General features: G+C 37.3%; 1 protein-coding gene across 1 annotated transcript in view; it reads right to left on the minus strand.

Annotated features, from left to right (window-relative positions):
• The window catches only part of LOC149737360 (zonadhesin-like), a 53,295-nt gene that overhangs the window by 27,428 nt on the left and 4,778 nt on the right, over positions 1 to 21,089 (minus strand). Inside the window, exons 7-56 of the mRNA XM_089873669.1 lie at positions 20,824 to 20,997; positions 20,245 to 20,433; positions 19,632 to 19,805; positions 19,329 to 19,502; positions 19,088 to 19,261; positions 18,416 to 18,589; positions 18,185 to 18,358; positions 17,944 to 18,117; positions 17,274 to 17,447; positions 17,043 to 17,216; positions 16,802 to 16,975; positions 16,148 to 16,321; positions 15,917 to 16,090; positions 15,676 to 15,849; positions 14,589 to 14,762; positions 14,358 to 14,531; positions 14,117 to 14,290; positions 13,446 to 13,619; positions 13,215 to 13,388; positions 12,974 to 13,147; positions 12,302 to 12,475; positions 12,071 to 12,244; positions 11,830 to 12,003; positions 11,157 to 11,330; positions 10,926 to 11,099; positions 10,685 to 10,858; positions 10,015 to 10,188; positions 9,784 to 9,957; positions 9,543 to 9,716; positions 8,874 to 9,047; positions 8,643 to 8,816; positions 8,402 to 8,575; positions 7,693 to 7,923; positions 6,794 to 6,967; positions 6,553 to 6,726; positions 5,900 to 6,073; positions 5,669 to 5,842; positions 5,428 to 5,601; positions 4,777 to 4,950; positions 4,546 to 4,719; positions 4,305 to 4,478; positions 3,635 to 3,808; positions 3,404 to 3,577; positions 3,163 to 3,336; positions 2,068 to 2,241; positions 1,837 to 2,010; positions 1,596 to 1,769; positions 924 to 1,097; positions 693 to 866; positions 452 to 625 (exon numbers count right to left, since the gene is read on the minus strand). Coding sequence (XP_089729795.1) covers positions 452 to 625; positions 693 to 866; positions 924 to 1,097; positions 1,596 to 1,769; positions 1,837 to 2,010; positions 2,068 to 2,241; positions 3,163 to 3,336; positions 3,404 to 3,577; positions 3,635 to 3,808; positions 4,305 to 4,478; positions 4,546 to 4,719; positions 4,777 to 4,950; positions 5,428 to 5,601; positions 5,669 to 5,842; positions 5,900 to 6,073; positions 6,553 to 6,726; positions 6,794 to 6,967; positions 7,693 to 7,923; positions 8,402 to 8,575; positions 8,643 to 8,816; positions 8,874 to 9,047; positions 9,543 to 9,716; positions 9,784 to 9,957; positions 10,015 to 10,188; positions 10,685 to 10,858; positions 10,926 to 11,099; positions 11,157 to 11,330; positions 11,830 to 12,003; positions 12,071 to 12,244; positions 12,302 to 12,475; positions 12,974 to 13,147; positions 13,215 to 13,388; positions 13,446 to 13,619; positions 14,117 to 14,290; positions 14,358 to 14,531; positions 14,589 to 14,762; positions 15,676 to 15,849; positions 15,917 to 16,090; positions 16,148 to 16,321; positions 16,802 to 16,975; positions 17,043 to 17,216; positions 17,274 to 17,447; positions 17,944 to 18,117; positions 18,185 to 18,358; positions 18,416 to 18,589; positions 19,088 to 19,261; positions 19,329 to 19,502; positions 19,632 to 19,805; positions 20,245 to 20,433; positions 20,824 to 20,997 — 8,772 coding nt within the window. The remainder of the gene's footprint in view (positions 1 to 451; positions 626 to 692; positions 867 to 923; positions 1,098 to 1,595; positions 1,770 to 1,836; positions 2,011 to 2,067; positions 2,242 to 3,162; positions 3,337 to 3,403; positions 3,578 to 3,634; positions 3,809 to 4,304; positions 4,479 to 4,545; positions 4,720 to 4,776; positions 4,951 to 5,427; positions 5,602 to 5,668; positions 5,843 to 5,899; positions 6,074 to 6,552; positions 6,727 to 6,793; positions 6,968 to 7,692; positions 7,924 to 8,401; positions 8,576 to 8,642; positions 8,817 to 8,873; positions 9,048 to 9,542; positions 9,717 to 9,783; positions 9,958 to 10,014; positions 10,189 to 10,684; positions 10,859 to 10,925; positions 11,100 to 11,156; positions 11,331 to 11,829; positions 12,004 to 12,070; positions 12,245 to 12,301; positions 12,476 to 12,973; positions 13,148 to 13,214; positions 13,389 to 13,445; positions 13,620 to 14,116; positions 14,291 to 14,357; positions 14,532 to 14,588; positions 14,763 to 15,675; positions 15,850 to 15,916; positions 16,091 to 16,147; positions 16,322 to 16,801; positions 16,976 to 17,042; positions 17,217 to 17,273; positions 17,448 to 17,943; positions 18,118 to 18,184; positions 18,359 to 18,415; positions 18,590 to 19,087; positions 19,262 to 19,328; positions 19,503 to 19,631; positions 19,806 to 20,244; positions 20,434 to 20,823; positions 20,998 to 21,089) is intronic.

The following is a 21,089-nucleotide window of genomic DNA, read 5'->3' on the forward strand; positions in this document are numbered from 1 at the left end:
TTTCTGTACAAGTTCGGCGTCGTGGCAAAGTGGTTAGCGCGCCTGCCTCTTAACTCAGAGGTAATGGGTTTAAGGCTCGTTTCTGATAACATTGTGGGCGTTGTATCGTTGAGCAAAACAGTTAACGACAATTGCTCCAACCTAATGGTCATTAATGGGTTGTCCAGATTAACAGCCATACATAAAGAAATATGCGCCCACAAAGTAATATACATAATAATTTAACGGCAGGCACAAGATGTATAAAACAGAACACCCGTGTTTAACAAGGGACGTTTTCCGGACAGGCGAAGATTAAGCAAGTTACATTCAATTCGATACATTGAAATAAATATTATGTTTTTAACCAGTGCAATAGTTTAAGGTAAGGATCTAAAAAAACAGAACAATCTGCATAAAAGTAAAGTCAAATATAAAAAGTATCTTAACAAGTTAATGTGATGTTTCTTACTTAGAGCAACATTGCACTGAGTATCATCAAGACACTGCTCCATATAAAGATAAGTTCCAGATGGACAGGTGCATTGCTGACGACATTGTAAAGTGCATGGTCCTGGATTGTTTCTATCAGCGCAACTGACATCACATCCAGCACAGAGAGAGTAAACTTGGTTGTTTGGACAAGCTGGAACATTGGATGACATTAGACAAAGACTGTAAAAACCAAATGATGATCCACAAAGTTAACAAACCTGCAGCAGCATCACATTGTTCATTGGTCAGACACAAATCTCCTTGAAGATATGTATTAGGAGGACATGTACATTGTTGGCGACATACTGTTGCACAAGCTATAGTTTCATTTCTTTGACTACATGTTACATCACAACCAGCACAAAGTGAATAGATCTGGTTACCAGGACAACCTAAAATACACAAAGGTAAAACACAATAAATAACATTCAATATATCTTTATTGTTACTTTGAGCAGCTTCACACTGTTGGCGAGAAACACATTGTTCTCCAAGTAAATATGTTCCATGAGGACAATAACAACCAATTTGACAAATCCTTGGGCAAGGTTCAGGAGAATCTCTATCACTGCATGGTACAGTACAACCATGACATGTAGAATATTGCTGATTACCAGGACAATCTGCATAAAAGTATGGTCAAATATAGAGTTTCTGTACAAGTCCGACGTCGTGGCAAAGTGGTTAGCGTGCCTGGCTCTTTAACTCAGAGGTAATGGGTTCAAGGCTCGTTTATGATACCATTTTGACCGTTGTTTTATTGGGCAAGACACTTAACAACAATTGCTCCAACCCAGTGGTCATTAACAGGTTGTCCATATTATCAGCCATAATATGGACAACATACATAAAAATGAAAAAATCAACCATAAAGTGACATACACAGCAACTCAGAAGCAGGCACAAGGTGTTTGAAACAGAACACCCGCGTAAACAAGTGATATCTTCCGGCCAGGTGAAGATTAGGCAAGTTAGATTTAATTCAATACATTTAAATAAATGTTATGTTTTTTTACTAAAGCAGTAATTAAAGGTAAAGATATAAAAAAACAATAACAATCTGCATAAAAGTAAAGTCAAATATAAAAAGTATCTTAACAAGTTAATGTGATGTTTCTTACTTAGAGCAACATTGCACTGAGTATCATTAAGACACTGCTCCATATAAAGATAAGTTCCAGATGGACAGGTGCATTGCTGACGACATTGTAAAGTGCATGGTCCTGGATTGTTTCTATCAGCGCAACTGACATCACATCCAGCACAGAGAGAGTAAACTTGGTTGTTTGGACAAGCTGGAACATTGGATGACATTAGACAAAGACTGTAAAAACCAAATGATGATCCACAAAGTTAACAAACCTGCAGCAGCATCACATTGTTCATTGGTCAGACACAAATCTCCTTGAAGATATGTATTAGGAGGACATGTACATTGTTGGCGACATATTGCTGGACAAGCTATAGTTTCATTTCTTTGACTACATGTTATATCACAACCAGCACAAAGTGAATAAATCTGGTTACCAGGACAACCTAAAATACACAAAGTTAAAACACAATAAATAACATTCAATATATCTTTATTGTTACTTTGAGCAGCTTCACATTGTTGGCGAGAAACACATTGTTCTCCAAGTAAATATGTTCCATGAGGACAATAACAACCAATTTGACAAATCCTTGGGCAAGGTTCAGGAGAATCTCTATCACTGCATGGTACAGTACAACCATGACATGTAGAATATTGCTGATTACCAGGACAATCTGTATAAAAGTTTGGTCAAATATAGAGTTTCTGTACAAGTTCGACGTCGTGGCAAAGTGGTTGGCGCGCCTGCCTCTTACCCAGAGGTAATGGGTTCAAGGCTCGTCGCTGATACCATTGTTGCCGTTGTTTTATTGGGCAAGACACTTAACAACAATTGCTCCAACCCAGTGGTCATTAACAGGTTGTCCATATTATCAGCCATAATATGGACAACCGTCGACAACATACATAAAAATGAAAAAATCAACCATAAAGTGACATACACAGCAACTCAGAAGCAGGCACAAGGTGTTTGAAACAGAACACCCATGTAAACAAGTGACATTTTCCGGCCAGGTGAAGATTAGGCAAGTTAGATTTAATTCAATACATTTAAATAAATATTATGTTTTAACCAGAGCAATAGTTTAAGGTAAGGATCTAAAAAAAAACAGGACAATCTGCATAAAAGTATTGTCAAATATAAAGTTTCTGTACAAGTCCGTGTCGTGGCAAAGTGGTTAGCGCGCCTGCCTCTAACCCAGAGGTAATGGGTTCAAGGCTCGTCGCTGATACCATTGTGGTCTTTGTTTTGTTGGGCAAGACACTTAACAGCAATTGCTCCAACCTAATGGCCATTAACAGGTTGTCCAAGTTAACAGCCATACATAAAGAAATATGCACCCACAAAGTAATATACATAATAATTTAACGGCAGGCACAAGATGTATAAAACAGAACACCTGTGTTTAACAAGTGACGTTTTCCAGGCAGGCGAAGATTAAGCAAGTTACATTCAATTCAATACATTGAAATAAATATTATGTTTTAAACCAGAGCAATAGTTTAAGGTAAGGATCTAAAAAAACAGGACAATCTGCATAAAAGTAAAGTCAAATATAAAAAGTATCTTAACAAGTTAATGTGATGTTTCTTACTTAGAGCAACATTGCACTGAGTATCATCAAGACACTGCTCCATATAAAGATAAGTTCCAGATGGACAGGTGCATTGCTGACGACATTGTAAAGTGCATGGTCCTGGATTGTTTCTATCAGCGCAACTGACATCACATCCAGCACAGAGAGAGTAAACTTGGTTGTTTGGACAAGCTGGAACATTGGATGACATTAGACAAAGACTGTAGAAACCAAATGATGATTCACAAAGTTAACAAACCTGCAGCAGCATCACATTGTTCATTGGTCAGACACAAATCTCCTTGAAGATATGTATTAGGAGGACATGTACATTGTTGGCGACATACTGTTGCACAAGCTATAGTTTCATTTCTTTGACTACATGTTACATCACAGCCAGCACAAAGTGAATAGATCTGGTTACCAGGACAACCTAAAATACACAAAGGTAAAACACAATAAATAACATTCAATATATCTTTATTGTTACTTTGAGCAGCTTCACACTGTTGGCGAGAAACACATTGTTCTCCAAGTAAATATGTTCCATGAGGACAATAACAACCAATTTGACAAATCCTTGGGCAAGGTTCAGGAGAATCTCTATCACTGCATGGTACAGTACAACCATGACATGTAGAATATTGCTGATTACCAGGACAATCTGTATAAAAGTATGGTCAAAAATAAAGTTTCCGTACAAGTCTGACGTCGTGGCAAAGTGGTTAGCGTGCCTGGCTCTTAACTCAGAGGTAATGGGTTCAAGGCTCGTTGCTGATACCATTGTGGCCGTTGTTTTATTGGGCAAGACACTTAACAACAAGTGCTCCAACCCAGTGGTCTTTAACAGGTTGTCCATATTATCAGCCATAATATGGACAACATACATAAAAATGAAAAAATCAACAATAAAGTGACATACACAGCAACTCAGAAGCAGGCACAAGGTGTTTGAAACAGAACACCCGTGTAAACAAGTGATATTTTCCGGCCAGGCGAAGATTAGGCAAGTTACATTTAATTCAATACATTTAAATAAATGTTATGTTTTTTTACTAAAGCAGTAATTAAAGGTAAAGATATAAAAAAACAGGACAATCTGCATAAAAGTAAAGTCAAATATAAAAAGTATCTTAACAAGTTAATGTGATGTTTCTTACTTAGAGCAACATTGCACTGAGTATCATCAAGACACTGCTCCATATAAAGATAAGTTCCAGATGGACAGGTGCATTGCTGACGACATTGTAAAGTGCATGGTCCTGGATTGTTTCTATCAGCGCAACTGACATCACATCCAGCACAGAGAGAGTAAACTTGGTTGTTTGGACAAGCTGGAACATTGGATGACATTAGACAAAGACTGTAGAAACCAAATAATGATCCACAAAGTTAACAAACCTGCAGCAGCATCACATTGTTCATTAGTCAGACACAAATCTCCTTGAAGATATGTATTAGGAGGACATGTACATTGTTGGCGACATATTGCTGGACAAGCTATAGTTTCATTTCTTTGACTACATGTTATATCACAACCAGCACAAAGTGAATAGATCTGGTTACCAGGACAACCTAAAATACACAAAGGTAAAACACAATAAATAACATTCAATATATCTTTATTGTTACTTTGAGCAGCTTCACACTGTTGGCGAGAAACACATTGTTCTCCAAGTAAATATGTTCCATGAGGACAATAACAACCAATTTGACAAATCCTTGGGCAAGGTTCAGGAGAATCTCTATCACTGCATGGTACAGTACAACCATGACATGTAGAATATTGCTGATTACCAGGACAATCTGTATAAAAGTATTGTCAAATATAAAGTTTCTGTACAAGTCCGTGTCGTGGCAAAGTGGTTAGCGCGCCTGCCTCTAACCCAAAGGTAATGGGTTCAAGGCTCGTCGCTGATACCATTGTGGTCTTTGTTTTGTTGGGCAAGACACTTAACAGCAATTGCTCCAACCTAATGGCCATTAACAGGTTGTCCAAGTTAACAGCCATACATAAAGAAATATGCACCCACAAAGTAATATACATAATAATTTAACGGCAGGCACAAGATGTATAAAACAGAACACCCGTGTTTAACAAGTGACGTTTTCCAGGCAGGCGAAGATTAAGCAAGTTACATTCAATTCAATACATTGAAATAAATATTATGTTTTAAACCAGAGCAATAGTTTAAGGTAAGGATCTAAAAAAACAGGACAATCTGCATAAAAGTAAAGTCAAATATAAAAAGTATCTTAACAAGTTAATGTAATGTTTCTTACTTAGAGCAACATTGCACTGAGTATCATCAAGACACTGCTCCATATAAAGATAAGTTCCAGATGGACAGGTGCATTGCTGACGACATTGTAAAGTGCATGGTCCTGGATTGTTTCTATCAGCACAACTGACATCACATCCAGCACAGAGAGAGTAAACTTGGTTGTTTGGACAAGCTGGAACATTGGATGACATTAGACAAAGATTGTAAAAACCAAATGATGATCCACAAAGTTAACAAACCTGCAGCAGCATCACATTGTTCATTGGTCAGACACAAATCTCCTTGAAGATATGTATTAGGAGGACATGTACATTGTTGGCGACATATTGCTGGACAAGCTATAGTTTCATTTCTTTGACTACATGTTACATCACAACCAGCACAAAGTGAATAGATCTGGTTACCAGGACAACCTAAAATACACAAAGGTAAAACACAATAAATAACATTCAATATATCTTTATTGTTACTTTGAGCAGCTTCACACTGTTGGCGAGAAACACATTGTTCTCCAAGTAAATATGTTCCATGAGGACAATAACAACCAATTTGACAAATCCTTGGGCAAGGTTCAGGAGAATCTCTATCACTGCATGGTACAGTACAACCATGACATGTAGAATATTGCTGATTACCAGGACAATCTGTATAAAAGTATGGTCAAATATAGAGTTTCTGTACAAGTTCGGCATCGTGGGAAAGTTGTTAGCGTACTGCCTCTTAATCCAGAGGTAATGGGTTCAAGGCTCGTTGCTGATACCATTGTGGGCGTTGTATCGTTGGGCAAAACAGTTAACAGCAATTGCTCCAACCTAATGGTCATTAACAGGTTGTCCAAGTTAACAGCCATACATAAAGAAATATGCACCCACAAAGTAATATACATAATAATTTAACAGCAGGCACAAGATGTATAAAACAGAACACCCGTGTTTAACAAGTGACGTTTTCCGGCCAGGCGAAGATTAAGCAAGTTACATTCAATTCAATACATTGAAATAAATATTATGTTTTTAACCAGAGCAATAGTTTAAGATAAACATCTAAAAAAAACAGGACAATCTGCATAAAAGTAAAGTCAAATATAAAAAGTATCTTAACAAGTTAATGTGATGTTTCTTACTTAGAGCAACATTGCACTGAGTATCATCAAGACACTGCTCCATATAAAGATAAGTTCCAGATGGACAGGTGCATTGCTGACGACATTGTAAAGTGCATGGTCCTGGATTGTTTCTATCAGCGCAACTGACATCACATCCAGCACAGAGAGAGTAAACTTGGTTGTTTGGACAAGCTGGAACATTGGATGACATTAGACAAAGACTGTAGAGACCAAATGATGATCCACAAAGTTAACAAACCTGCAGCAGCATCACATTGTTCATTGGTCAGACACAAATCTCCTTGAAGATATGTATTAGGAGGACATGTACATTGTTGGCGACATACTGTTGCACAAGCTATAGTTTCATTTCTTTGACTACATGTTACATCACAACCAGCACAAAGTGAATAGATCTGGTTACCAGGACAACCTAAAATTAGGGCTGTGGATTTTCCCAATTTTTGTTTAACCGTTAACCGTTCAGTTTTAACCGGTTAACCGGTTAACCGATACAAGTGTAATCCTAATAAAAGCGTCTTGTTTATCGCTTTTCTTTCGCGAATTTAAAGGCAACTTTACGACGAACGTATAGACTATGCTTGCAATACACGGGCAAACGTTCTTAAAGTCAAAGTAATGCTTTCTTATTCCTATTCAAACCTGTTTTAAAACACCTGCCCTCTAAATAATCAACGTGTGAATTGCAATTATGACGCAGTTATTAACGTGTGAATTGCTATTATGTCGTAATCAATTGCCAGGTCAAACAATCGCTATTATGATGCTTGAATCCACGTGTGAATGCCTGTTTTTTCGTAATAAACATGCTGCTTGGCTGAGGAAAACATTTAAGTTGTGTATTACACCAATATAATGTTGCAAAACTAGTTAGCCTGCGGTATTAACAATCAAGATTGATGGCGTAATCGCCGTTGTAGGGCACGATTAAAGCAACAGCGTCCCTGCGCACTCTGTCTTATTGCAAAACAACAATCAACGAACACGAACACGTGCCTTTCGTGTAAATATGACAGATTTTGATATACGTTTATGCCCTATGACGTCATAGTTCGGTTAACGACTTGAACTTTTCGTTGGCGGTTAACCGAATAGGTTCGGTTAACCGGTTAACCGTTAACTTTTCCACAGCCCTACCTAAAATACACAAAGGTAAAACACAATAAATAACATTCAATATATCTTTATTGTTACTTTGAGCAGTTTCACACTGTTGGCGAGAAACACATTGTTCTCCAAGTAAATATGTTCCATGAGGACAATAACAACCAATTTGACAAATCCTTGGGCAAGGTTGAGGAGAATCTCTATCACTGCATGGTACAGTACAACCATGACATGTAGAATATTGCTGATTACCAGGACAATCTGTATAAAAGTATGGTCAAATATAAAGTTTCTGTACAAGTCCGGCGTCGTGGCAAAGTGGTTAGCGCGCCTGCCTCTAACCCAGAGGTAATGGGTTCAAGGCTCGTCGCTGATACCATTGTGGGCGTTGTATCGTTGGGCAATACAGTTAACAGCAATTGCTCCAACCTAATGGCCATTAACAGGTTGTCCAAGTTAACAGCCATACATAAAGAAATATGCACCCACAAAGTAATATACATAATAATTTAACGGCAGGCACAAGATGTATAAAACAGAACACCCGTGTTTAACAAGTGACGTTTTCCGGCCAGGCGAAGATTAAGCAAGTTACATTCAATTCAATACATTGAAATAAATATTATGTTTTTAACCAAGCAATAAATTAAGATAAACATCTAAAAAAAACAGGACAATCTGCATGAAAGTAAAGTCAAATATAAAAAGTATCTTAACAAGTTAATGTGATGTTTCTTACTTAGAGCAACATTGCACTGAGTATCATCAAGACACTGCTCCATATAAAGATAAGTTCCAGATGGACAGGTGCATTGCTGACGACATTGTAAAGTGCATGGTCCTGGATTGTTTCTATCAGCGCAACTGACATCACATCCAGCACAGAGAGAGTAAACTTGGTTGTTTGGACAAGCTGGAACATTGGATGACATTAGACAAAGACTGTAAAAACCAAATGATGATCCACAAAGTTAACAAACCTGCAGCAGCATCACATTGTTCATTGGTCAGACACAAATCTCCTTGAAGATATGTATTAGGAGGACATGTACATTGTTGGCGACATATTGCTGGACAAGCTATAGTTTCATTTCTTTGACTACATGTTACATCACAACCAGCACAAAGTGAATAGATCTGGTTACCAGGACAACCTAAAATACACAAAGGTAAAACACAATAAATAACATTCAATATATCTTTATTGTTACTTTGAGCAGCTTCACACTGTTGGCGAGAAACACATTGTTCTCCAAGTAAATATGTTCCATGAGGACAATAACAACCAATTTGACAAATCCTTGGGCAAGGTTGAGGAGAATCTCTATCACTGCATGGTACAGTACAACCATGACATGTAGAATATTGCTGATTACCAGGACAATCTGTATAAAAGTATGGTCAAATATAAAGTTTCTGTACAAGTCCGTGTCGTGGCAAAGTGGTTAGCGTGCCTGGCTCTTAACTCAGAGGTAATGGGTTCAAGGCTCGTTGCTGATACCATTGTGGCCGTTGTTTTATTGGGCAAGACACTTAACAACAACTGCTCCAACCCAGTGGTCATTAACAGGTTGTCCATATTATCAGCCATAATATGGACAACATACATAAAAATGAAAAAATCAACCATAAAGTGACATACACAGCAACTCAGAAGCAGGCACAAGGTGTTTGAAACAGAACACCCGTGTAAACAAGTGATATTTTCCGGCCAGGCGAAGATTAGGCAAGTTACATTTAATTCAATACATTTAAATAAATGTTATGTTTTTTTACTAAAGCAGTAATTAAAGGTAAAGATATAAAAAAACAGGACAATCTGCATAAAAGTAAAGTCAAATATAAAAAGTATCCTAACAAGGTAATGTGATGTTTCTTACTTAGAGCAACATTGCACTGAGTATCATCAAGACACTGCTCCATATAAAGATAAGTTCCAGATGGACAGGTGCATTGCTGACGACATTGTAAAGTGCATGGTCCTGGATTGTTTCTATCAGCGCAACTGACATCACATCCAGCACAGAGAGAGTAAACTTGGTTGTTTGGACAAGCTGGAACATTGGATGACATTAGACAAAGACTGTAGAAACCAAATGATGATCCACAAAGTTAACAAACCTGCAGCAGCATCACATTGTTCATTGGTCAGACACAAATCTCCTTGAAGATATGTATTAGGAGGACATGTACATTGTTGGCAACATACTGTTGCACAAGCTATAGTTTCATTTCTTTGACTACATGTTACATCACAACCAGCACAAAGTGAATAGATCTGGTTACCAGGACAACCTAAAATACACAAAGGTAAAACGCAATAAATAACATTCAATATATCTTTATTGTTACTTTGAGCAGCATCACACTGTTGGCGAGAAACACATTGTTCTCCAAGTAAATATGTTCCATGAGGACAATAACAACCAATTCGACAAATCCTTGGGCAAGGTTCAGGAGAATCTCTATCACTGCATGGTACAGTACAACCATGACATGTAGAATATTGCTGATTACCAGGACAATCTGCATAAAAGTATGGTCAAATATAGAGTTTCTGTACAAGTCCAATGTCGTGGCAAAGTGGTTAGCGTGCCTGGCTCTTAACTCAGAGGTAATGGGTACAAGGCTCGTTTCTGATACCATTGTGGTCGTTGTTTTGTTGGGCAAGACACTTAACAGCAATTGCTCCAACCTAATGGTCATTAACAGGTTGTCCATATTATCAGCCATAATATGGACAACATACATAAAAATGAAAAAATCAACCATAAAGTGACATACACAGCAACTCAGAAGCAGGCACAAGGTGTTTGAAACAGAACACCCGTGTAAACAAGTGATATTTTCCGGCCAGGCGAAGATTAGGCAAGTTACATTTAATTCAATACATTTAAATAAATGTTATGTTTTTTTACTAAAGCAGTAATTAAAGGTAAAGATATAAAAAAACAGGACAATCTGCATAAAAGTAAAGTCAAATATAAAAAGTATCCTAACAAGGTAATGTGATGTTTCTTACTTAGAGCAACATTGCACTGAGTATCATCAAGACACTGCTCCATATAAAGATAAGTTCCAGATGGACAGGTGCATTGCTGACGACATTGTAAAGTGCATGGTCCTGGATTGTTTCTATCAGCGCAACTGACATCACATCCAGCACAGAGAGAGTAAACTTGGTTGTTTGGACAAGCTGGAACATTGGATGACATTAGACAAAGACTGTAGAAACCAAATGATGATCCACAAAGTTAACAAACCTGCAGCAGCATCACATTGTTCATTGGTCAGACACAAATCTCCTTGAAGATATGTATTAGGAGGACATGTACATTGTTGGCAACATACTGTTGCACAAGCTATAGTTTCATTTCTTTGACTACATGTTACATCACAACCAGCACAAAGTGAATAGATCTGGTTACCAGGACAACCTAAAATACACAAAGGTAAAACGCAATAAATAACATTCAATATATCTTTATTGTTACTTTGAGCAGCATCACACTGTTGGCGAGAAACACATTGTTCTCCAAGTAAATATGTTCCATGAGGACAATAACAACCAATTCGACAAATCCTTGGGCAAGGTTCAGGAGAATCTCTATCACTGCATGGTACAGTACAACCATGACATGTAGAATATTGCTGATTACCAGGACAATCTGCATAAAAGTATGGTCAAATATAGAGTTTCTGTACAAGTCCAATGTCGTGGCAAAGTGGTTAGCGTGCCTGGCTCTTAACTCAGAGGTAATGGGTACAAGGCTCGTTTCTGATACCATTGTGGTCGTTGTTTTGTTGGGCAAGACACTTAACAGCAATTGCTCCAACCTAATGGTCATTAACAGGTTGTCCATATTATCAGCCATAATATGGACAACATACATAAAAATGAAAAAATCAACAATAAAGTGACATACACAGCAACTCAGAAGCAGGCACAAGGTGTTTGAAACAGAACACCCGCGTAAACAAGTGATATTTTTCGGCCAGGTGAAGATTAGGCAAGTTAGATTTAATTCAATACATTTAAATAAATGTTATGTTTTTTTACTAAAGCAGTAATTAAAGGTAAAAAAATAAAAAAAAACAATAACAATCTGCATAAAAGTAAAGTCAAATATAAAAAGTATCTTAACAAGGTAATGTGATGTTTCTTACTTAGAGCAACATTGCACTGAGTATCATTAAGACACTGCTCCATATAAAGATAAGTTCCAGATGGACAGGTGCATTGCTGACGACATTGTAAAGTGCATGGTCCTGGATTGTTTCTATCAGCGCAACTGACATCACATCCAGCACAGAGAGAGTAAACTTGGTTGTTTGGACAAGCTGGAACATTGGATGACATTAGACAAAGACTGTAAAAACCAAATGATGATCCACAAAGTTAACAAACCTGCAGCAGCATCACATTGTTCATTGGTCAGACACAAATCTCCTTGAAGATATGTTCTAGGAGGACATGTACATTGTTGGCGACATATTGCTGGACAAGCTATAGTTTCATTTCTTTGACTACATGTTACATCACAACCAGCACAAAGTGAATAGATCTGGTTACCAGGACAACCTAAAATACACAAAGGTAAAACACAATAAATAACATTCAATATATCTTTATTGTTACTTTGAGCAGCTTCACACTGTTGGCGAGAAACACATTGTTCTCCAAGTAAATATGTTCCATGAGGACAATAACAACCAATTTGACAAATCCTTGGGCAAGGTTGAGGAGAATCTCTATCACTGCATGGTACAGTACAACCATGACATGTAGAATATTGCTGATTACCAGGACAATCTGCATAAAAGTATGGTCAAATATAGAGTTTCTGTACAAGTCCGACGTCGTGGCAAAGTGGTTAGCGTGCCTGGCTCTTAACTCAGAGGTAATGGGTTCAAGGCTCGTTGCTGATACCATTGTGGCCGTTGTATTATTGGGCAAGACACTTAACAACAATTGCTCCAGCCCAGTGGTCATTAACAGGTTGTCCATATTATCAGCCATAATATGGACAGCATACATAAAAATGAAAAAATCAACCATAAAGTGACATACACAGCAACTCAGAAGCAGGCACAAGGTGTTTGAAACAGAACACCCGTGTAAACAAGTGATAGTTTCCTTCCAGGTGAAGATTAGGCAAGTTAGATTTAATTCAATACATTTAAATAAATGTTATGTTTTTTTACTAAAGCAGTAATTAAAGGTGAAGATATAAATAAAACAATAACAATCTGCATAAAAGTAAAGTCAAATATAAAAAGTATCTTAACAAGTTAATGTGATGTTTCTTACTTAGAGCAACATTGCACTGAGTATCATCAAGACACTGCTCCATATAAAGATAAGTTCCAGATGGACAGGTGCATTGCTGACGACATTGTAAAGTGCATGGTCCTGGATTGTTTCTATCAGCGCAACTGACATCACATCCAGCACAGAGAGAGTAAACTTGGTTGTTTGGACAAGCTGGAACATTGAAAGACATTAGACAAAGACTGTAGAAACCAAATGATGATCCACAAAGTTAACAAACCTGCAGCAGCATCACATTGTTCATTGGTCAGACACAAATCTCCTTGAAGATATGTATTAGGAGGACATGTACATTGTTGGCGACATATTGCTGGACAAGCTATAGTTTCATTTCTTTGACTACATGTTACATCACAACCAGCACAAAGTGAATAGATCTGGTTACCAGGACAACCTAAAATACACAAAGGTAAAACACAATAAATAACATTCAATATATCTTTATTGTTACTTTGAGCAGCTTCACACTGTTGGCGAGAAACACATTGTTCTCCAAGTAAATATGTTCCATGAGGACAATAACAACCAATTTGACAAATCCTTGGGCAAGGTTGAGGAGAATCTCTATCACTGCATGGTACAGTACAACCATGACATGTAGAATATTGCTGATTACCAGGACAATCTGTATAAAAGTATGGTCAAATATAGAGTTTCTGTACAAGTTCGACGTCGTGGCAAAGTGGTTAGCGCGCCTGCCTCTTACCCAGAGGTAATGGGTTCAAGGCTCGTCGCTGATACCATTGTTGCCGTTGTTTTGTTGGGCAAGACACTTAACAACAATTGCTCCAACCTAATGGTCATTAATGGGTTGTCCATATTATCAGCCATAATATGGACAGCATACATAAAAATGAAAAAATCAACCATAAAGTGACATACACAGCAACTCAGAAGCAGGCACAAGGTGTTTGAAACAGAACACCCGTGTAAACAAGTGATATTTTCCGGCCAGGTGAAGATTAGGCAAGTTACATTTAATTCAATACATTTAAATAAATGTTATGTTTTTTTACTAAAGCAGTAATTAAAGGTAAAGATATAAAAAAAACAATAACAATCTGCATAAAAGTAAAGTCAAATATAAAAAGTATTTTAACAAGTTAATGTGATGTTTCTTACTTAGAGCAACATTGCACTGAGTATCATCAAGACACTGCTCCATATAAAGATAAGTTCCAGATGGACAGGTGCATTGCTGACGACATTGTAAAGTGCATGGTCCTGGATTGTTTCTATCAGCGCAACTGACATCACATCCAGCACAGAGAGAGTAAACTTGGTTGTTTGGACAAGCTGGAAGATTGGATGACATTAGACAAAGACTGTAGAAACCAAATGATGATCCACAAAGTTAACAAACCTGCAGCAGCATCACATTGTTCATTGGTCAGACACAAATCTCCTTGAAGATATGTATTAGGAGGACATGTACATTGTTGGCGACATATTGCTGGACAAGCTATAGTTTCATTTCTTTGACTACATGTTACATCACAACCAGCACAAAGTGAATAGATCTGGTTACCAGGACAACCTAAAATACACAAAGGTAAAACACAATAAATAACATTCAATATATCTTTATTGTTACTTTGAGCAGCATCACACTGTTGGCGAGAAACACATTGTTCTCCAAGTAAATATGTTCCATGAGGACAATAACAACCAATTTGACAAATCCTTGGGCAAGGTTGAGGAGAATCTCTATCACTGCATGGTACAGTACAACCATGACATGTAGAATATTGCTGATTACCAGGACAATCTGTATAAAAGTATGGTCAAATATAAAGTTTCTGTACAAGTCCGGCGTCGTGGCAAAGTGGTTAGCGCGCCTGCCTCTAACCCAGAGGTAATGGGTACAAGGCTCGTCACTAATACCATTGTGGGCGTTGTATCGTTGGGCAAAACAGTTAACAGCAATTGCTCCAACCCAATGGACATTAATGGGTTGCCAGATTAACAGCCATACATAAAGAAATATGCACCCACAAAGTAATATACATAATAATTTAACGGCAAGCACAAGATGTATAAAACAGAACACTCGTGTTTAACAAGTGACGTTTTCCGGCCAGTCGAAGATTAAGCAAGTTAGATTTAATTCAATACATTGAAATAAATATTATGTTTTTAACCAAGCAATAGTTTAAGGTAAGGATCTAAAAAAACAGGACAATCTGCATAAAGGTAAAGTCAAATATAAAGTTTCAGTACAAGTTCGACGTCGTGGCAAAGTGGTTAGCGCACCTGCCTCTAACCCAAAAGTAATCGGTTCAAGGCTTGTTGCTGCTACCATTTTCAGGAGAAGTTGCTATCAATGTGGGCGTATTGGATGTTGGGCAAGACACTTAACAGTTATTGCTCCAACCCAGTGGTCACTAATGGGTTTTCCAAATTCCCGGCGATGCATAAAAAACCCCAAAGTAACAAACATTGTAACTCATCAGCTGGCACAAGATGTATAAAGTAGAAAACCCGTGTTAAATAAAATAACTGTCCTTCCACAGCCATGCAAAGATTAAAGAAATTACATTCGTTTCAATACATTTAAGTATTCGTTACGTTTTTAACCTCACCAATAAATTAAGATAAACATCTAAAAAAACAGGACAATCTGCATAAAAGTAAAGTCAAATATAAAAAGTATCTTAACAAGGTAATGTGATGTTTCTTACTTAGAGCAACATTGCACTGAGTATCATCAAGACACTGCTCCATATAAAGATAAGTTCCAGATGGACAGGTGCATTGCTGACGACATTGTAAAGTGCATGGTCCTGGATTGTTTCTATCAGCACAACTGACATCACATCCAGCACAGAGAGAGTAAACTTGGTTGTTTGGACAAGCTGGAACATTGGATGACATTAGACAAAGACTGTAGAAACCAAATGATGATCCACAAAGTTAACAAACCTGCAGCAGCATCACATTGTTCATTGGTCAGACACAAATCTCCTTGAAGATATGTATTAGGAGGACATGTACATTGTTGGCGACATATTGCTGGACAAGCTATAGTTTCATTTCTTTGACCACATGTTACATCACAGCCAGCACAAAGTGAATAGATCTGGTTACCAGGACAACCTAAAATACACAAAGGTAAAACACAATAAATAACATTCAATATATCTTTATTGTTACTTTGAGCAGCTTCACACTGTTGGCGAGAAACACATTGTTCTCCAAGTAAATATGTTCCATGAGGACAATAACAACCAATTTGACAAATCCTTGGGCAAGGTTGAGGAGAATCTCTATCACTGCATGGTATAGTACAACCATGGCATGTAGAATATTGCTGATTACCAGGACAATCTGTATAAAAGTATGGTCAAATATAGAGTTTCTGTACAAGTTCGACGTCGTGGCAAAGTGGTTAGCGTGCCTGGCTCTTAACTCAGAGGTAATGGGTACAAGGCTCGTCACTGATACCATTGTGGTCGTTGTTTTGTTGGGCAAGACACTTAACAGCAATTGCTCCAACCTAATGGCCATTAACAGGTTGTCCAAGTTAACAGCCATACATAAAGAAATATGCACCCACAAAGTAATATACATAATAATTTAACAGCAGGCACAAGATGTATAAAACAGAACACCCGTGTTTAACAAGTGACGTTTTCCAGGCCAGTCGAAGATTAAGCAAGTTACATTCAATTCAATACATTGAAATAAATATTATGTTTTTAACCAGAGTAATAGTTTAAGGTAAGGATCTAAAAAAACAGGACAATCTGCATAAAAGTAAAGTCAAATATAAAAAGTATCTTAACAAGGTAATGTGATGTTTCTTACTTAGAGCAACATTGCACTGAGTATCATCAAGACACTGCTCCATATAAAGATAAGTTCCAGATGGACAGGTGCATTGCTGACGACATTGTAAAGTGCATGGTCCTGGATTGTTTCTATCAGCGCAACTGACATCACATCCAGCACAGAGAGAGTAAACTTGGTTGTTTGGACAAGCTGGAACATTGGATGACATTAGACAAAGACTGTAGAAACCAAATGATGATCCACAAAGTTAACAAACCTGCAGCAGCATCACATTGTTCATTGGTCAGACACAAATCTCCTTGAAGATATGTATTAGGAGGACATGTACATTGTTGGCGACATACTGTTGCACAAGCTATAGTTTCATTTCTTTGACTACATGTTACATCACAGCCAGCACAAAGTGAATAGATCTGGTTACCAGGACAACCTAAAATACACAAAGTTAAAACACAATAAATAACATTCAATATATCTTTATTGTTACTTTGAGCAGCTTCACACTGTTGGCGAGAAACACATTGTTCTCCAAGTAAATATGTTCCATGAGGACAATAACAACCAATTTGACAAATCCTTGGGCAAGGTTCAGGAGAATCTCTATCACTGCATGGTACAGTACAACCATGACATGTAGAATATTGCTGATTACCAGGACAATCTGCATAAAAGTATGGTCAAATATAGAGTTTCTGTACAAGTCCAACGTCGTGGCAAAGTGGTTAGCGTGCCTGGCTCTTAACTCAGAGGTAATGGGTTCAAGGCTCGTTTCTGATACCATTGTGGCCGTTGTTTTATTGGGCAAGACACTTAACAACAATTGCTCCAACCCAGTGGTCATTAACAGGTTGTCCATATTATCAGCCATAATATGGACAGCATACATAAAAATGAAAAAATCAACCATAAAGTGACATACACAGAAACTCAGAAGCAGGCACAAGGTGTTTGAAACAGAACACCCGTGTAAACAAGTGATATTTTCCGGCCAGGCGAAGATTAGGCAAGTTACATTTAATTCAATACATTTGAATAAATGTTATGTTTTTTTATTAAAGCAGTAATTAAAGGTAAAGATATAAAAAAACAGGACAATCTGCATAAAAGTAAAGTCAAATATAAAAAGTATCTTAACAAGTTAATGTGATGTTTCTTACTTAGAGCAACATTGCACTGAGTATCATTAAGACACTGCTCCATATAAAGATAAGTTCCAGATGGACAGGTGCATTGCTGGCGACATTGTAAAGTGCATGGTCCTGGATTGTTTCTATCAGCGCAACTGACATCACATCCAGCACAGAGAGAGTAAACTTGGTTGTTTGGACAAGCTGGAACATTGGATGACATTAGACAAAGACTGTAGAAACCAAATGATGATCCACAAAGTTAACAAACCTGCAGCAGCATCACATTGTTCATTGGTCAGACACAAATCTCCTTGAAGATATGTATTAGGAGGACATGTACATTGTTGGCGACATATTGCTGGACAAGCTATAGTTTCATTTCTTTGACCACATGTTACATCACAACCAGCACAAAGTGAATAGATCTGGTTACCAGGACAACCTAAAATACACAAAGGTAAAACACAATAAATAACATTCAATATATCTTTATTGTTACTTTGAGCAGCTTCACACTGTTGGCGAGAAACACATTGTTCTCCAAGTAAATATGTTCCATGAGGACAATAACAACCAATTTGACAAATCCTTGGGCAAGGTTGAGGAGAATCTCTATCACTGCATGGTACAGTACAACCATGACATGTAGAATATTGCTGATTACCAGGACAATCTGTATAAAAGTATGGTCAAAAATAAAGTTTCCGTACAAGTCTGACGTCGTGGCAAAGTGGTTAGCGTGTCTGGCTCTTAACTCAGAGGTAATGGGTTCAAGGCTCGTTGCTGATACCATTGTGGCCGTTGTTTTATTGGGCAAGACACTTAACAACAATTGCTCCAACCCAGTGGTCATTAACAGGTTGTCCATATTATCAGCCATAATATGGACAACATACATAAAAATGAAAAAATCAACCATAAAGTGACATACACAGAAACTCAAAAGCAGGCACAAGGTGTTTGAAACAGAACACCCGTGTAAACAAGTGATATTTTCCGGCCAGGCGAAGATTAGGCAAGTTAGATTTAATTCAATACATTTAAATAAATGTTATGTTTTTTTTACTAAAGCAGTAATTAAAGGTAAAGATATAAAAAAAACAGGACAATCTGCATAAAAGTAAAGTCAAATATAAAAAGTATCTTAACAAGGTAATGTAATGTTTCTTACTTAGAGCAACATTGCACTGAGTATCATTAAGACACTGCTCCATATAAAGATAAGTTCCAGATGGACAGGTGCATTGCTGACGACATTGTAAAGTGCATGGTCCTGGATTGTTTCTATCAGCGCAACTGACATCACATCCAGCACAGAGAGAGTAAACTTGGTTGTTTGGACAAGCTGGAACATTGGATGACATTAGACAAAGACTGTAGAAACCAAATGATGATCCACAAAGTTAACAAACCTGCAGCAGCATCACATTGTTCATTGGTCAGACACAAATCTCCTTGAAGATATGTATTAGGAGGACATGTACATTGTTGGCGACATACTGTTGCACAAGCTATAGTTTCATTTCTTTGACTACATGTTACATCACAACCAGCACAAAGTGAATAGATCTGGTTACCAGGACATTCTGGATAAATGAAATGTAAAAAAACGTAATTGAACCAGTTAGTTATATTTAATATCATGAAACTAATCAATACAATATTTAGAAACAACAGTACATATGTATTGACTTGATCTGTATAAGATGACAAACCTGCAGCAGCATCACATTGATCATTTGTAAGACAATCCTTCCCATTCAAGTAAGTCCCAGGTGGACATGTGCATTTTGCTTGACAGTGAAGAAAACATGGGATAGTCATGTTACGTTGACCACAAGTAACGTCACACCCAGCGCACGTTTCAAACACTTGGTTCGATGGACATTCTACAGAATAAAGGGAAGTTGAAGTGTAATGTCTGAAAATAGATCTTTTGATAAATAATTTATTGCTCTAACATTTTTATCTACTATCTAGCACCTTCTCATGTAATAACAAAGTGGTCAAAACTTGATAATTTCTTATCTGCTGGCAGAAGAAGCGCGAGTGCAAACAAGTTAACATTTTTACAATTTACAGGAAAATAAATAAATGTATTTCCCTCATTGGAATAAACATTAAAAAATTACTTTTTTATCTTTCTGTGGCTATAAAACGACAGACATTATAACACAGGTTTCTAGTTTCATACACCGCGTGCCCGCTTATGAGTTCTCGTGTATATTACTTTGTTGGTTCATTTTTTTAAGATTTTTTTTAGGTTTGAGTGATTATTTTTTTTAATGTGCATGTAAGTCATAGCTTGAATATATTTTTCCTACAAACCTGGTGCAAGAACTGGACAGGAATCTAATGGAACGCAAATGTTTCTGTGATTCCTAACATGGCTGTTTGGACACGCACATCTACGCGTACATATCTTTGTAAGGCTGCATGGGATCCTGGGGTTGCTACACGTGGGGTCACATGTTGGTGCACAATCCGACCATACTTCGCCAAGACGACTGTTGCAACCTATTAACATAGCTTGGTTAGAACCAGTGGCGGATATAGGGGGGGGGTAAAGGATGGAGCTCTCCGCCCCCCTAAAAAAAAGTTTCAACAAAAATTTTTAATATAATTATTTGGATTTAAAAAATTTATTTTGTTGGATAATGTGGTTGGGAAAATATGTAGTATCAGGTACGCCTGTGGTTGCAAGTTTGTCTGTCGCTGGCTAAAAGAATTTGTAATTTCAATGGATGTGACATGTGAATAAAACATTATATATATGTATATATATATGTATGTATTAAAAAATAAATCCTCCAAATTTAAAGGCCCACATACTGACATACATACTAAATTTATCACTACCAAATTAATTAAAATTATAACATTATATTAACTGTTAATAAATCTTACTTCGAACTGGTGGACATGCTGACTCAGGAACACACCGCCCCCTAAATAAATACGTGTTTCCAGGACACGTGCATCTACGTCTGCATTGTCGAGTGCATGGAATATTTTGATGACGATTGCCGCATGTCTTTGCACATCCAGCACAATTTGAAAACACCATGTTTCCACGGCATCCTGTTTAAGTAATCAAGGATTGGATATGACAGAATGTAACTTGCTTATTCCTCGTGTGGCTGAAAACAACAAAGGGCGTTCTGTTTCATACA

The sequence above is a fragment of the Ciona robusta genome, chromosome 3, assembly GCF_009617815.1.
Source record: "Ciona robusta chromosome 3, ASM961781v2".
NCBI lineage: Eukaryota > Metazoa > Chordata > Ascidiacea > Phlebobranchia > Cionidae > Ciona > Ciona robusta.